This window comes from Lutra lutra, chromosome 3 (genome assembly GCF_902655055.1).
Source record: "Lutra lutra chromosome 3, mLutLut1.2, whole genome shotgun sequence".
NCBI lineage: Eukaryota > Metazoa > Chordata > Mammalia > Carnivora > Mustelidae > Lutra > Lutra lutra.
Window position 1 is genome coordinate 43,451,371 of NC_062280.1, and position 17,592 is coordinate 43,468,962.

Genomic DNA, 17,592 nt, shown 5'->3' on the forward strand with positions numbered 1-17,592 from the left:
TCCTCGCTCTCCGGGTCCCCCCCACAGATCCATGAGACCTGCCCTGCACTCTACTCCTCGCTGACGGTGACCCACGGCCCCTCTGGGACACAGCTGCTGGGGGCCCTGCCGCCCAGTGTTGCTCACCTCACCGCACTCCTCTCGCGGGTCCTGGCGTCTGTGGTGTTGGCTTTGCACTCACTCTTCTCACCTCTCTGTGGTTTCCTTTCTCTTCATTCTAAATTTTTCATGGCAAATAGTTTTGGTACAGGAAAAAAAATGGGAGGAAAGAAAGGACAGCTTGTCTAGAAGGGGACTTGGCAAGCAGCAGAGGCAATGTTCTAGATCATGTGCACCGTCCAGGGCCACAGCCGCCTGCTGCGTGTGGCAGCTGCACACCGGGCCTGGGTGTGGGGCGTCTAGAGGAGCTGAGCAGAACTCACCGTTTTACTTTGATGACACTTAGACACCAGCGTGTGGCTCACGCTGCCCCGTTGGGTGACATGACTCGTTACCTGCCCTTTCCCTGAGGAAATGGAGTGGGTGTTGAGATGGCCAAAGAGAGGCCCAGCCAGAAGCCCGCTGCCCAGGCACTGACTCGGGGTCAGGTCTCCTCATTTGGGAGGCAGCAGAGCCCGGAGGAGGCACTCAGGCAGTGACCCCTGGGTCAGCTGCTTGGCCCTCACAGGTGGGGGACCCAGAGCAGCTGTCTTCACTGCTCTGTGGCTCACCTTTTTCCCTTTTAAAACAAGGTAAGATCCACGTACGTCACCAGGTGTCGTCAGAGTGAAACCAGTTAATTTATGAAAAGCTCAGCCCAACAGCTGATACATCAGAGGTACTTATAACACACAGCAGCTGTGACCTGCACGGTCACACTCCTGGTCTGGGCGACAGAGTCAAGCCATTTGAGTTGTGATTCTTGCCTGGTGTATAATCACGTGTGCACCGGCCAATTACCGAAAGCCTGGCTCACGCAGACTTGTAAACAATGGTGGAGAGACGGTGAGGGGCGCAGGGCCTGTTGCACGACAGTGGAGGGAGGCACCCCAGCGGATTCAGACAGGACACCCCCCACAGCAGCACTTCTACTCACGGGGATGGAAAGGTGCCAGCCCGGTACTGGATGACTCCAGGTGCTGGGGAAACCCAGCCCTTCCAAGGACACCCCTGCCGTTACCGAGGACGAGTGACCTTCACAGTCGATGTCTTTGCCATCATACTCACCAGCACCATCCGTGTCTTGCCCTGCTGGCCTTCTTTGCTTCTAGACAATTCCATCCCACTCTTCTCTGGCTTGTCAGTGACCTTCATGTCTGCCCCAGAGCTGAACAATGCAGGGGTCTGCCAGCACCTGGCGCAGTGGCCCTCACTCCACGACTGGATCCCATAACCCCAGTTGGAGCCCAGTGTAGCCCACACATGTTGAGTGTCCCCAGCCCTGGGTCCTGGCCACAGACCCCACTGCCCTGACCCTGTGCATTTTGTTCCGCAAGCCTAAGTGCTTATTTCTTTCCCTTGCCCTGCCCCCTTCTTGGCCATCTTTTCTTGCCTCTGGCCTGGATTCTGTCATCCACCGAGGTAGCTGCCCCCGTGGCCGCCTGTACATTACCCAGCATTTATTCACAGGCCCCCGGAGTGACTGGTGCCACACTGGTGAGATGGCACCAGCGTCCGGCTCGCTCACAGGGCCCGCGCAGGCTGGAAAGCCCTTCTGCCCGCTCCACCCGGTCCCTGTCCAGGCCACAGAGATTAGCTACAGCCCAACCAAGGTCCCGGCCCGAGCGGGTGCCTCAAGCCCATCTTGAAGGCCTGGCCTGGTGTGGGAGCCTTGCCACAGCCTGTCCTGCCCGGATGACTCTGGGCTCCCTGGGTCTTCACAGCCCAGCTGCCCTTCCCCCTCTTCTGAAACTTGGGACAAAACTGACCCATCTCTTTTTTCCCCTAAGCTTTTCAGGAAACAGCCTTTCCTTTTTGTCATGATTTCTCAAAATGACTCTGCCATCACACCTGCATTTTGCTCAGTGTTTGATATGTAGCTCTTGTGAAAACATGTAACGTGAGCCTGGCGTGACTGGGAATTCTCCAGAAAGCCAGTTTCTGTCATCATCATCATCCTCACCCTTACCCTCGCCGCAACCAGTGCTCCCGGGACTTGGGGGCCGTCCCTTTTCTGCCTCGCCCAGTGGCCCTCACTGGTGCGGGCAGCTGTTTCCGTCCGCCAGGCACTACAGAGGCAGGCTGCAGGGCCAACGTGTCCTGGGGACGTCTTTGGGGGGGCACCTGGACAGCCTTGGCCACGTCAAGGTCAAGTGTGGCAATACCTTGTCTGTCGGGCCACCGGACCAGAGCCCATCCTGTCCTAGCCTGGCAGACCCCACATGGCTCTGGGGACCATGGCTCCCCCTGTCCTCTGATCCCTAGATCCTGGGCTCAGTACCTGGCCAGCCCACAGCTGCGCTCGTGCACCGGGCATTTTCCTGGCCCCCAAACAGGAGGACATAGCAGGCCCCCTCCGAAAGGGGTTTCATTTCAGGCAGGAAGAGAGGAAAGTGTTGACTGCTGCATCTCCAATGGTATCTTTTCTTTTTATTTTTGGGGATTGGGTTAGTGTCTCTCTTCTGATGAGTTGCCCGTTCTCTCATTTTCTCTCACTCCTGTGCAGTTGATTTATTTAAAGGTGTGTCAGCACGGGGCTCAAATGAGGAGCTGGGCCTCCTTCTTTCTGCTGACGGCCGGCCATGCCAATAAGTCATTTTTTAGCTCATTAGCTAACGGAGACTGTGAGCCGCGGGCCTCCAGGGGATTGGAATGAGGTGAAGTGATCTACTGCCAGCTACGCTGCTCTTGAACTGGCCTTCCTTGGGGAGAATGAAAGGCTCGGCCAAGACAAGCGGGGGATCCCAGAAGTAAGATTGGGACATCAGAGTAACAATTAGCGTATTTGTGCTTTGGCGTCCTGGTTTCTTGGAATAAATGGTTTTAGACAGAATATTCTTTTAGCAAAGGAGTCATTAGCAGAGTGTCCATCTTTCACGTGGTAGCTGTGGGCACAGGAGCCAGATGACAGTGATGGAGGCCATGGTCATCCAGGGCTTTAGTCGGCCTGGGCTGCCTGAACAGAAGGCCACAGAGCAGGAGGCTATAACAACAGAGATGTATTTTCTCACAGCTCGGGGGGCTGCAAGGTCAAGGTCAAGATGCCAGGGTTGTTTTCCGGTGAGAGTTCTTCCTGGCTTGCAGACAGTGCCATCACATGGACGGAGATCCCCGTGTCTCTTCCTCATCTTTAAAGGACACCAGCCCCACTGGAGTAGGGGAGTATGACCTCATTGAACCCCAGTGACCTCCTTAGAGGCCTGGTCTCCAAATGCAGACACATCTGGGTTAGGACTCCGGTATATGCATTTGGGGGCACACAGTTCAGGCCGTAGCACCCAGGAAGACATCAGACATCTCAGAGCTGTGGGCTGGGGCTAACCTCACTTGGCCCCAGATACCATGACAGCCACAGCGTCCTTCATACTAGCGGGGCACCCCTCGCCCAGTGTCCCAAGCCCCTCTACCCCATGTTAGGGTGTGGGGGTAACCACAGGGTACCAGTGGGTTTGTCAGGGCCCCTGGCCTAGGGCCCTCACCTTGCCCTCCCCAGGGCATTGACAGTCCGGACTTAGAAACCTAAAACATCCAGCAGGTGTTTGACCCCCACGAACTCCTGTGCCATGGACCCCTCTTTGTCCCACACGTCACCCCCACAGGTGAGGTCACAGGTGCTCGAGAGCGGTGGTGCGTCATTAGAGACGCCATTCAATTCCATCATGACAGTGCCCATGACCAGCTCGCCCTCCAAACATGGTCACCTTGGCCCCGAGACCGCCCTGCCTGCTGCAGACATCACTGTGCCCACTTTAAAGATGAGGAAGACAGGGCCCAAGGGGCCCCTGAGGGCGTGGCAGTCGACACCGCAAGGAGGAGGAACCAAGCAGGCACACAGATGCCATGTCTCCATAGCCAAAAACCAGGGCCTTGTAGCACCCGGCGGTTCTTTCTTCCTGCCCTTGGCCACTGTGGAAAGCACAAAGGGTGAAGGTTACCCCCTCGGTTGCCAGGGTGCGTGGTGACCAGGGGACATGGGTTCAGGATAAAGGCAAGTGCTTGCGCATGAATAGGGCTTCTTGAATTAGCAAGACCCACGTGTCCTCGTCAGCGCTCTCTGCTCCCACCAGCTGGAGTGCGTGCGCCTGGGGCAGGCATGAAGCCCAGTGGCCTCCCTTAGCTTTCTGGCCCCTCCCGGTATTAGAACACTGACACCCTGCAGTCCTTCAGGGTGCAGGAGCCAGCATGAGAAGCTTCTGTTTATAAATAGCAAAGAAGTCTTGGTGAAGAGCCCTAGTTCCCCCCACGACAAAAGCCACACGTTAAGACAGCTCTAGGGGGACCAGGTGGAGTGTTGCTAGAAGAGGCAGTCCCCACCAAGTCCTTGCAGTAGTCCTTTGGGGACAGCCCCCGTAGCAAGCCTGTTCTCTGTCTCTGAGTTGGTGGAGGTTCAGAAGCCCTGTAGGGATCAGTCACCTCCCTCCAGCTCTGCAAGGTTGCAGGTGGACCAGCTGAGAAGAGCTCAGGCCTTGCGCCTTCCCTTGCAGGAACCCTCTCCAAGACCTTGTTCCTAATTTCACATACATAACATTGCGGTCTTTCTCCTGAAGAAGCTCCCAAAATAGTGTTCAGCCCCCTAAAATCTGGACCCGCGTTTGTGACATAAACAGCACCGACTTTGAAATGTAAGGAACAGTTTTAATAAACAGGACAGTCGTTGACACACGTGTCGATTGCCGTGAACCCAGGCAAACTTGTTTGTGGGGGTGACCTGACCCCCAGCCAGAAAGTCACCCTCACTTCCCCGGGAGAAAGTGCTGGCCACCGGACAGGACTCAGAAGCTGCAGTCTGTCCACAGTCTTCGCCTGCGGCATCTGAATATTAAAAAGAGAATTGGATAATTATAGTGAGGATGATAGTTACCGTGTTCAGTTCTCTGTTTTATCCCTGGGTGATTTGGCAATGCGCATTAAAATCCACCAGAGCAGAATAAAACAGCTCTGATTTTAATGCCTACCCCCAAAAATGAGAGTTAGCAAATTAGAGCTTGAAAATCTGGACACATCCTTCACTACTGTCCCTTTTCATTGCATTCACGTTTGGTTCTTTTCTTTGGTGATTTATGAATTGCATCAACGTATGTTAAATACATTTTAAATAAGGTTTTTTTAAATACCATGAGAGACATGATTTGTTTGCAGTGTTCTTTCTTTCTCCTGCCCAGAGCTTTTGTGCTTGTATTTTGTCCCAAGTGGGGACTGGGTACCGGGCTGTGTCCCGGGTGGGGTGTGTGGTGGGTTCTCAGCTGTAGCCAAGTGTTTGTCCTGGAAATCTCCGCATGAAAAGGGTCGGGGGTCACTCTGGGGTCACTCGCATGTACCAGGAAGTGAAGCAAAACTAATCCAGATTTACTCCTGGAAGAATTTGTTTGCCTAAGTATTTAAAAACAGATTAGGGCTAACCCGACACTAGATCACTAGGAGCAATGTAAACATGGGTAAGCGGTGTAAACAAGGCCTTTCTTCTGTACTTCGGAAGAAAAAATGTCATGGTTAATGAGTTTTCTTTCTAGAGTATCACGGAGGTCCTAAGTGATTCTCTGTGTGGTGTGTAGCTATGTACCCTGATCCTTCTCTGGGAGGGACGCTGGGTTGTAGGAGGGGGCAGCAGTGAAGCAGTGTGTTAAGTCTCAGGAACGACAGTCACTCTGCTCTGCAGGGCTGTCCTTTCATCTCTCATCGTCCTTGTGGAAAAGCATCTGTCCGGCTAGCCGCACCCTGTCTGCGCCCACCCCACATGCTCGCCACCCCCCAAGACTGGCACCCACCCCAGACTCACCCACCTCCAGAGCTACTTGTGAAATCCCCCTTCAGTCTCCAGCGTTTCCTCTCCGCCCCAGGCAAGGCTGCAGGGCCATGACACTGAAAAGTGTCTCTTGCACCCTGTTTTGAGAAACCAAAACCCATGAACACACCTTGCAGTTGGTTTCTTCCTTTTTCTCTCTACTTTCTCTTCCCATTCTCCCCCAGCCTTCTTATGCTCAGCCCTCATTCCAGATGTCATAGGCAGCATCCTGTCCTGCTTGGATCCTGACCCCCCCGCCCACAACCAAGTTCCCAGAAGACCAGAGCTCCTGGGGGAGGGACTCCCGCTGCAGCTCGTTGCATCTGTGACCCCATCTGAGGCCTTTCCCCTCTCCTCCTTGTATCATCCCCTCCTGCACCCCTAGCTCAGCTCTGGCCTTGGGCCCCCTGCCTTGTCTCCCGGGCTGGGCCCTCTTACACCTTGACACTCTCCACTTCAGCCTTCCCCATGTCTCCACAGAGGTTACAAAATCAAGTCATAACTGCATTAGTTTGCTTGTCTTTGCCAGATCTCTCCATTGGGGTCTCTGTGGTTTCACACGTGGGTCTATAACAAGATGTTCCTTAACCGAAGCACTGGGAGACCCCGGGGGAGTTCACACACTCCCTTCCCAGGCTCCGAGTTAGGGGCTAAGAGTTCAGGGTCACACCAGATTGGGGAGCCCCCTGGCCATCCTGTCCCCTGGCCCTGAACTCCAGCAGGGTCCTCTAATCCCAACTAAAAGCTGTCATTGCTTACAGTAGAGGGGGCTCCAGGCTGCCCTGCCATGCGTGGAGTCTTGAGCAGCAAGGTGGTTCCTCAGGCTTCTGGGCTAAAACCAAAAGAAATCACGTGAGAGCTCAAGGCCATCGGCCTCTGTGCACACCTGCAGGCATCAGAACTCCCTTCCCCAGAAGTTCTGATTCAAAGGAGGCCTGGGGAAGAGCCTGGGGATCTGCATTTCTAGCACGTTTCCAGGTGGTGCTGATGCTGCTGGGCGGGGACCCCAGTCTGGAAAACAGGGGCCTGTCCCTCCAGGGGCTTTCTTGTGGCTCCATGGAGGCACCTGTCTCCTGCTATTGCTCTTCCGCCCTGAGGCCACCAGACCACCTAGGTGCTGGAGCAGAGAGGTCTTTCAGCCTTGGTTGTCCTTCCTGGCAGTGACCGCGCCCGTGTGGTGGCTCTTGCAGGGAAGAGAAAGAGCGGTGGATCCGAGCCAAGTACGAGCAGAAGCTCTTCCTGGCGCCGCTACCCTTCACGGAGCTGTCCCTGGGCCAGCACCTGCTGCGGGCCACCGCCGACGAGGACCTGCGGGCCGTCATCCTGCTGCTGGCCCACGGCTCCCGAGAGGAGGTGAATGAGACCTGCGGAGAGGGGGATGGCCGAACAGCACTGCACCTGGCGTGCCGGAAGGGGAACGTGGTCCTGGCACAGCTCCTGATTTGGGTAGGTCGCCCGGGTGCCACGCAGGGGGCACCATGTTCTGCTCTGCAGGCATGGTTGGGGCAGAAGGTCACAGGTCTCAAGGTGGGAAGCAGTGTGGACAAGGCATGGGGGATTTCGGTGTGGAGGCCCCCGGCTTTCAGGCTCCCTTTTGTGAGGACACCCCTGGAGGGCTGAGGGAGCAAAGGGAGGAGGTGAGCGGGACACGCTCCACCTGCCATGGGTCAGGGTGTCTACAGAGTTCGCATTTCTCGTGACCCCTCTGGGTGGAGCGTGGCTGGAGGTGTCCCTCTTGTTCCTTTTATGACAGACTCCTGGCATCTTTATTTCAGAGCAGGGTAGAAAGCAAGGACACAGCTAGTTTTTGTGGTTTTCCCTTTTCCAGACACAAAAATACTGGACCCAAAGTTTGGTGTTTAATACAGTAGGACTTTAGCAAAGTGCTTCTTCTGGACTGTTCTGGCTAACTTCTACTATTTTTTAAATATCTAAATATTTTTTTATTTTATTTTGTTTTGTTTTTAATTTATATTTTATTTTTAAATATCTAAATATTTTTTAAATATCTATTATTTTTTAAATATCAATGGAAGCATTTGCCATAAAGTCTGAATGGGGACAGAGATGGGACAACATGCAGAGCAGGGCACTGCCTGGGCTGCGGGGTGGGGGGCTGCTTCAAAGAAGCCCACACCCCACGGGGGCAGCTTTCTTCGGGGCTTGGCCATTGCGGGTCCCGTGGAAGGTGGAGGAAAACTGCTACCGAGAGGTCCCTGGCCGGTGTGGAGGAAACACTTGCCCACGGTCAGACTGAATAGTGCAGTGCGGTACGAGCTGACTTTCTGTGCTCTTGTGTATCACATATGTGTTTCCTACAATGGAAAGGAATCATCTCCAAGATCAAGAAGTGATTATTTTTTGTTTTTACAGTTGCAAAGTCAGAGTAGAAATAGCAACATGACAATGATCCTTGGTCTGCCACACAAAGGAGGGGCTTTTCCTTGTAAAAAGCACATTATTAGGGCGCCTGGGTGGCTCAGTTGGTGAAGCCTCTGCCTTCGGCTCAGTTCATGATCCCAGGGTCCTGGGATCGAATCCCACATCAGGTTCCCTGCTCAGCGGGAAGCCTGCATCTCCCTCTGCCTGCTGCTCTCTCCCTGTTTGTGCTCATTCGCTCTTCCTCGCTCTCTGACAAATAAAATCTTAAAAATAAAAAGCACATTTTTTAAAAAGATTGTATTTATTAGGGAAAGAGCATGCGCACAAACAAGGGGGAGTAGCAGGCAGAGGGAGAGGGAGAAGCAGAATCCCCGCTGAGCAGGGAGCCTGACTCAGGGCTGGATCCTAGGACCCTGGGATCATTCCCGGAGCCAAAGGCTGATGCCTCACCTACTGAGCCCCCAGGCGCCCCAAAAAGTACCTTCTTTCAAAGAGCACACAGAGGGGCGAGGTGTGGCACCTGGCCATGCGGCTCCCCTCCAGCTCATGTGTAGCCCATCCCAGGGGTCCGTGTCCCTGCACGAGCTGAGCTGTGCTCCCCCATGGTGACCTAACAGCCCTCTGTTGCCTCTACAGTACGGGGTGGACGTCATGGCCCGGGACGCCCATGGGAACACAGCGCTGGCCTATGCGCGCCAGGCCTCCAGCCAGGAGTGCATCGACGTGCTGCTGCAGTACGGCTGTCCCGACGAGCGCTTCGTGCTCATGGCCACCCCCAACCTGTCCCGGAAGAACAATAACCGGAACAGCAGCAGCGGGAGGGTGCCCACCATCATCTGAGGACCGCGCGCCCCCTGCCCGCCGCACCCGGGCGCCTGCAGCCTTGCGCCCTCTCTCGGAAGTCACGACACGTGAGTCCCGTCGCGTCCCCACTCTGTTCCCGCTGGTCGCCTGCCACCTGCCCACCTGCCCTCACCCCACGCGAAATCACAAAACCTGACCGTCCTTGCGGGGCTGAAGAGGAGGCCAGGAGGCTGGCGAACGGAGTCCCTTTCATAAACTCCCCGAGCGACAAGCAGGAGCTACCGCGGGCCTCGGTTTATTGACGATAGCACACAGCAAGGGACCCCCCCCCCTACGACCCCTGTCTGGCAGCCTGGAGACCTGGAGCGCTGCACAAGGGACAGGGACAAGAGGGGGAGGGGAGGCAAGGAGAAAGGAGAAGGGTAACTCTCCTTAACCGGCAGTTAAGCACATCAGTACACTTCACCTCTACCAAACGGAACACTCGGATTTCATCTCCTCTCCGAGGAGCTTGACGGCATAAATCAGAAGCAAGCAGAGTTTGTCAGGTTTGAAGCCCCTATGATGGTATGTGTCAAATCAGTTGTAGCTAATCTGTCCAGGGAGAATACTGGCTTCATTACACTTGCATAGTTGGGTTCTTCCAGCATTACCGCTGTTTAATAGAACATGATTAGTCATCACCGAGAAGAAAGCATATTAGCTGGGGAGGTAGTTACGCAGCACGCTTCGATGATTGCCACGATGTGATTGCAATACTTCTCAGAAGCATCGTATCACCCCAGACATGTTCTTCCGAGCCCTTGGAGCCCTCCTTTCTAAATTCACTGTCATAATTTAGTATCTGTTTAATTTTTCAGTCCAAAGAGAGGAAATCAGTTGCTGAGTATTATTTGACTGGAGTCTCCTTGGTGCAAAAACAAAATGGAAAAAATAAATAAGAGTAAGTCGGAAATTCAAAAGGAAATCACGAATGTAAGCTAATAATAACATTTCGAGGCCATGTAGTAAACTCGGTAAAGGCACAAAAGGCTTCTTTTTGTAAATCTATGAGATTTTACTTCCTTTGGCCAAGGTGAATGTCTTGGGTCTCAGTCACTGCTGGGCCACTGCTGAGTGTCACACAGCCTTCTGTGTCATGTCTGTAGCTAAGATTGTGAAAATCTATTTGAATAAAAGAAGTTCATAAATATGCATTGATTTTTGTTCAGACAAATGGCACCTCTGTTAATTTATAAATTGAACTGGATGTGAACTAATAACGTGCAACTAGTTGAGATAAGAGGGTTACAGATCGTTGTACATGGAAAGCACTCCCAGCAGCAAACACTTCCATTAATGTGATCGACAGCTTTTAAAAAGGAAACTATCAGAAGACGATGGTGGTACAATTTGCTTATTAAAATCAAGAAAGGAAAAAAAAAAAAAAAGATGCCTATGAGAGAAAGGGGGGAGGGAGACATGTGATTTCTCATTGTTTAGATCTGATACCACTTCTGCCAACCCAGAGGAGGGGGCCGTGGGGAAGCCAGGGATGAGTTTCTGAGTCCCGGCCCCGGGTGCTGGGCAGAGGCAGGCAGGCCATGACCGGCTGACTCTCGGGCCCTGCTGGCACTTCACTGGGGGGCCAGACCCTCCATTTCCTCTACTTTGGCACCTAACCTGCCATCCCCGAGGTGTGGGGCGACTTCGGACTTAGCTGCCTTCAGCATGATGGCCAAACAGAGTAAAAAAAAATCAGATCACAACAACTTAGGTTAAAAGGGAAGGGGTGGCTGTGCCTGGAACCCTTTAGCAAGTCCGAGTGAGAAGAGGGCTGTCTCCCTGGCAGGTGACCCTGGGTCCGGTGTCACCCAGGAGCAGGGCCACGTCTGCCCCGCCACATCTGCCCGCAGCCTCCAGGCAGGTCTCTTGCTCTTCTGTGATAAACCTATTTTGTAAGAGTTTTTTCTCTTCTTTCACTTTTTAAGAAAAAAAAAAAAATTAAGTAGGTGGGGGAAAAAATAAAGCTTTACACAGAATTTATATGTGGGTCAGTGTTTCATGGACATGTGTAACCTTGATTCTGTTGTGTGGAAGCCAGCGGGCTCCGGGAACAGCAGGTGCTGAAGCCAAGAGGCTGGGAACCTTGACAACAGGTCCCTAATCCTACCCCCACCCCCACCCCCCCACAATTTTTAATTCTGTGTTTCATCACTGTGTAGTTATTTTAAATGTGAATAGAAAAAAAAGTCGTTGCCTATTTTTTGAAGAACGCGTCACTGTTCTGATGCAGCTGTACGCGTTCGCCTCTGCACAGCCTAGCTTCTCGCATAGACTTTATGTAGTGAACGCAGATACAGCATAAATGAAATTCTTAAATTATTTCATTGTAGTTAACTCCCACTATAGGAATGCTCTATTCATATAGCGAAGCCTTGTTTTGAAAAGAAACGGAATTCCTTGTCAGGCTTCCCTTTGAGATATATATGAGTGTGTACATATTATTATATGTGTTTGTAATATAATATTTTCCCAAATGACTTCTTTTTTCACTTAGCCTTTCACGACCTGAATGCCAGATTGGTTTGTTTCGTTTTGTTTTGTTTTTTCCTCCCTTCCCTCTCTCAGACACAGGGACTTCACTGATCCCTTCTCAGAAAACTTGACCCCTCTTCTGCTATTTTGAGCAATGTTGATCTGCGCTGGGAGGCGGCCAGCTTTCCTGAACCTGAGTTTTGGCAGCAGAGGGGAGGCCGTGGTGGGTTTCAAGGGTTTTCCTTGGGAAAAAAGGTGGCTGGTGGCTAATCTGCTTGTATTTCAGTGTCACACCAAAAGGCCTTTCTTCACTGACTGTGCTCTCATGCCCATCTCAAAACCTTGCAACACTGAGGCGGGGAGGCAAAAGTCACAAGGGCTGGTGTTAGAAATGACCGGTTCGGGAAGGGGGTCGAGTTGTCACTTTCTATTCCCATGGAAGTTCTGTGAAGTGACAGTGATGAGAAGACAGCACCGCGTCATCCCCATAGCCTGTTCTATCCAGAAGTAAGTTTCCCCGAACTTGAAACCACCTGCTGGGGTAGGCACAGGTGCCTGCGGTCACCGGGGAGGGTAGCTTCCCCATCTGGCCAGAAACTCTGCAGACGAAGGAGCCTCGATTCTGATCCCTTGAGAGCAGACTTCAAGAACTGGGTAGGAGGATGGCTCGCCAAGCCCAGAGCCCTAGTCATGGGGCCCTGGCCCCTCTGTCTCCGGTTGTCCCAGGAGATGAGCAGCTCGAGGGTGAGTGACATGTTCATAAGTCTCTGGCCCCATGAGCCGGCACAGTTCTATGTCTCCCAGGAAGAGTTATCCCGGAGAGCAGGGGAAGGCAGGGGGTCCTTGCCAATCCCAGGGCTGTCGAGGGCTCTTGCGGATTACTCTTGACCGGAACCCTAAAAGGAGCCCATTCTCTACCCATGACCCCAGGCACCGAGGCAGGGCCTTGCTCTTCTGCCTGTCTTCTGAAGTTTTGTCTAGCCTGATGCCACCTACCCAGCCTCTGCCATCAGGCCTCGGGACCAGTCTTCCCCAGTTTTGTAACCTCTGCGCCCTTCCAGAGTCATCCTCTCCATCTGCAAAGGAGCAGCCACTGACTTCATGAGGGGAGAACAGGGTCCAGTGATAAAGACAGCCATAGGGCTGAGCAGACCCAGCGTCACCCGGCTTTGCTGCCCCTCCTGGGTGACCCTGGCCAGGTCCTCAGCTTTGGGGCGCTCTTTCCTTAACCGTGAAACTGGGGGGAGTAGCCTTGCAGGATCCAATGACCCTTTGGTTTCCAAGCAGTGTGATCACTGCCAGCCAAACACCCATCCAGGGGCTGGAAGCTCAGGAAATGGGAGTGTTCGGGAAGAACAGAGATGCTGATGGCATCAAAGCCTGTGCACCCACATAGAGAGCGGCCCCCAGGCTAGAGGTGCTCGCGTTCTCCAGCCGCGCCCTGGGGAGCCCGTGACAGCATGCTCGCCAGTCCCCCTCCCCTAGGCCGAGCCAGAGGATGAGCGAGGCTCTCTGTGAGCCCCTGCCCCGAGGGGTGAGCTCCAGTGCTCACTTCCTGATGTTTATCCTCCTGTCTTCGTGGTCTGATTTTGCTTTTCCAGAGGCAAAGTAAAGGTTGAGTCTTACCCTCATGCATTCACCAAGATCCCTTGAGGCCCAAGGTGACCCCTTCTCTCTGACGCCATGCTGTGTCATTGGCTCAAACAGGCTTCCCACCCTTCAGAAGCCACCAGGAGGTTGCTGTCCACACTTGGCCCTCAGAGCTTGCCGAAGAGCACCCTGGCTGGCAGAGGTCGAGGCCCTGGGGCCTCTCGTGCGTCACTTAGACGCTTGCACAGTGAGCGGGCACCTCCCCAGAGCTGCTCTCCCTCTTGAGGCTGGCGTCCGGCTGATCTTGTGCCTGCAGCTGGTGAACGTAACTCCCCCCTCGAGGGCGGCCTTGGGTCCTACCCGGACCCCAGCCTGAGCTGTGCTCCAGCTCACCACGGCTCCAGTTCTGCCATCCCTTCCTCCTGGCATTTAGGATGCTCTGGAAATAAGAAATCCACATTCCCACCTAGGGAGGTTCAGAAGCCTTGCAGCAATGTAGAGCCTCTACAAGTAAGTATGATCCGGGCTCCAGAACTTCTCAAAAGGCAAAGATAATTGGAAAGCAAATCCATTACCCCTCCATGGGCTGTTTGCCCCTCCCCCACCTGCTCTATTTCCATCCCTCACGCGCCCCACAAGGTCGGCATGACTTTCTAGAACTCCCCTGGATTGTATTTATGTCCTTCAAGCAAACAAATTGAAAAGCAGTCAGGAAGGAATTCAAATAGAAATGTGCTGAAGATACACATCTTTCTTTCCCAGGAAATATAATTTATTTCTAACTGCCTCCCGAACATGGGCTTCACACATTGTGAAGTCCTGTCTTCAAGTGATTTTCACCCTCATCCTTCACCAAAAAGCTAAATTAGGGCCTTTGGCATCCAGACTTGGATTTTTCACTTTGGGCCATTATCAACAATGTTGCTTTTTCTTGAATTCCTAAGTGGCTTTCTTCTGGAAGCCCTGTGGTCATTGAGGCTTGGTATGGGCCCCGCCCATGCTGCGGCCTGGCCAGGCCCCCCAAGTGTGCGGCTCACACGGGCAGGGGTCTGGCTCCCCACCTGGCCCGAGGTGGGGTTGTTGGCCTGTACCCTGCACCTTGGTGGGCCCTTCACGGTTCAAGCATCTCAGGTCACCTTTCAGTCAAAATGTTGAATTGCTTCCAGTTATGCAGGAGAGATAAGGGGGAGTGGGTTCGTCCCTCGAGCAGACAGGAACAGCGTCAGGCTTTTATTTCCACTGCGACCCGAAGTGACCCTTGGGAGCCGGAAGGGCCAGGCTGCTGGAGAGGAGAGTGCCTCCCTGGCGCTCAGGGTCAGCAGGCCCACACGGGACCCTCTCCGGGAAGAAGGGACCGGTGACAGCTTAGAACTCCGATTTCAAAAACATGGGTGTTCTTCCCCTTCTAGAAGAAAGGTTGTCCTTACGGAGATTTTTTTAAGCAATATTGATGGATTCCCCATTTCATTTTGGATGTCTGCTGCTTTTTTGAGCACGGACTGACACTTCTTCCCAGTTCCAGTTTCTCAGTGTGGGTCAAGAGTGGAAAGTGGAGGACGTTTCCTCCGCATGGGATTCCGTAAGACCACAAAGTCTGGTGTTCGGTTTGCGATTTTTAAAGCACCCAAGTTCTAGAAATCGTTCCACTTCACCAGTGTGGGTAACAGCTTCCCAGGGCACAGGCTCAGGATGGCAGATATGAAAGCCTCTCCTTACCGCATTTCATTCCGGGGGGGCTGCTTCTGCTCCTGGCTGGTAGCATCTGGTGCTGGAGCTTGCTCCTGCTTGGTAAAAACGCCCTCGTCCGAGGCCCTCATCCCACCTAAAGGGCCCGTGGTGCCCAGAGGCAGGTGTGCCCAGCATCTACCCGCCATGAGCCGTTCCTGCCAAGCAGACAAACTAGGGTCTGTCTGGGTGTCCCCTGGCTCCCGGCTGCTGCGGGGTCTGTGCAGGGCAAGCTGCCTTCGTCGGGGCGCACGAGGTCAGCTCAGGGCTTGTGTTTTATTTGGACCTGGTGTGTGGCTTCTGCAGAGAACGCCCCCGAGGGTCAGGATGGAGCCATATGACAGAGACTTGCCTGTCAAAGTCAAGTGAAGTCTAACCTAGAATTCACGGTCAGTGGGGATCCCGTGTCTGTCCTTCATCTTGAGACACAGGTGAAAGAAAGTGATACTACATGTAAGAGCTTTGTGGGATCTGCCAAACGAACAACGAGGTGTTAGGAACAGCTGCCCCCAAACCAGTGTGTGCCCTGATCTCCCCGTGCAGTGTCCACAATGGCCTGGGAAGCAAATATCTGAGCTGGCCCAAACACGAGTAACAGGCTGTGGCACCAACCCCCAGAAGCCCACACCGTCAGTGATCCCACGAGTAAAATGGGGAGTGTCCAGGCTTGATGGAGGATGTCGCCGGGCTTTCCACCCCTGGTCTAGCACCCAGATGTAGAAAGCCTGAGTGACGGGCCTCTTTCAAAGACCCTGGGGCAGCCCAGCTGATGACCACTGCACCCAGCTCGTCAGCTGACATTCCAGAGTGGCCTGGGGAAAGAATCATCCCACCTGGGCTCCTCAGGGGTCGGAGGACAGAGGGGACCAAGGGTGCATGAGCTGGAGCCAGAGCGGGCAGTGAGTCCTCACTGACCACTCACAGGAGCACAGCACGCCCTCCCCGTCCTGCCCCAGGGCGCAGGGGCGGACCTGAGTGGGAACCGGGCTGCTCCATGGTGCATGGGTGACGGGTATGTTTAGAAACTGCTTTATGGCACATCACACATCTCGAGGTTAGAAGTCATGCCTTCTCCAAACCCTGAAAAAATCACGGTTTCCCTCCTCCAGCTGAGCTTTTGTCTAAAATATATCAAACTCGAGACAACGCCTGTCCCAGTCTGAGCACCCGGGTCCCGGGGAGGATGCCGTGTAGCCTTGACCAAGGGCACTGCACAAAGCCTTGGGACCCCTGAGCCGGCTGCCCCAGGAAGGACTGCAGGAGTTGGCCACTCCAGGCCCAGGCACGGCCACTTGGGTTCTGAGAGTGCTTCCTGCTCCCAGACAGCCCCCCACTCCTGCCCATGACCTTGAATGGGGTTCTTATAGGGCCACACATGTGTTTCTGAACAGGAGCCTGAGCTGGTCAAAGGTGGCAGCCAGGAGGCATCTCTTGCAGGGAACAGGGAAGGCCGAGTCTCTGCTCACCTCTCAGCACATTTTTCTGTTTCTGTAAATAGTGATGTATAGAAGATGGAAGAGCGGTCCGGGGTTTATCCAGAGATGGGTTTGGTTTCTTTGGGTTTTTTTTTTTTGGTTTTTTGGGGTTTTTTTTTTTTTTTTTGGTTGTCTTTCTATTACCTCATTCAGCAAGTTTGTTTCACAATGACTCAATGATGCTTTATTTATGTTGTTTGTACTGTAATTAAAACCATTGACAGACATTTCACTTTGCTTGTTATCTCATATGATTTTGTTTTGATTAAATATGCCAGTTTGTATTTTCCTGCATTGGGATTTTTTTTGTGTCAGCTGTACAGTATTCTAAGGGGGGGAGAGAAAAAGAAAAATGTGTAAAGTAAAGGAGAGAGGTGGCTATGGTGTAGAGGCCTCTTTCTAATAAAGAAATGAAAATATGTCTACACTGCTTCTGTGGAGGTTTTGTGGGGACTTGGGGGGCGGGGTGTGTTGGCCATTCGTCACGACTAATTGGATGTGTGTGCTCAGGCGAGGTCAGTCAGAGAGGAGAGGTGCTTAGAGAAGGGAGGCGCTGGGCTCCGGCCACCTCTCGCGTGTGGAAGGAAACGGGCGCACACGTGCTGTGGTCACAGCATTGGGACCATGAGGAGCGTCTCCCCACTTGTTCATCCCCAAGCCACTGCAAGAGGCTGTGGCTCCAGCCGGGGATTGGCTGGGCCCGGATGTTACAGAGGCTTGTCAGGTGTCTTTGCACTGGACTACACCGCCCCAGATGTGTGATAAGGACTAGGAAAGAAAACCCTTCCAGAATGCCTTTATCAATACTCTCTCATTATGAGTAGCATCACATTTTTCTCGCACAAAATACGCTGTATCTTTACCCCCAAACTCAGAAAATTAAAGCACCCAACTGCCACCACCCAGACATCACCAGTCAGCAGTTTGGTGACACCTTCCAGATGCTTCTCTCGGCAGACGGGCAGATGTCCGCTCCCTCATCACTCTTGCAGGGCAGTAAACATAAAGCCCTATGTACTGTACTGACATTTGCTGCGGAGATTGTCTCACGGCCCGGGGGGCCACAGCATCCCACCAGCCACACGAGGTCACATGGGCCCCAGCAATGTGCTCCCACAGCAGCCAGCAGGCCACAAGCAAAATGTGACGAAGGCTCCTTGTCTTACAGGGGACTCAGAG

General features: G+C 53.4%; 1 protein-coding gene across 10 annotated transcripts in view; it reads left to right on the top strand.

The window, feature by feature from the left end:
• Positions 1 to 16,750, top strand: part of AGAP1 (ArfGAP with GTPase domain, ankyrin repeat and PH domain 1) — a 520,173-nt gene extending 503,423 nt beyond the window's left edge. For all 10 annotated transcript variants that reach the window (XM_047721458.1, XM_047721459.1, XM_047721460.1 and 7 more), the window contains 2 exons: positions 7,111 to 7,366; positions 8,939 to 16,750. In XM_047721458.1, the coding sequence (XP_047577414.1) occupies positions 7,111 to 7,366; positions 8,939 to 9,142 (460 nt within the window). In that variant the 3' untranslated portion in view covers positions 9,143 to 16,750. The remainder of the gene's footprint in view (positions 1 to 7,110; positions 7,367 to 8,938) is intronic.
• Positions 16,751 to 17,592: the final 842 nt, after the last annotated feature.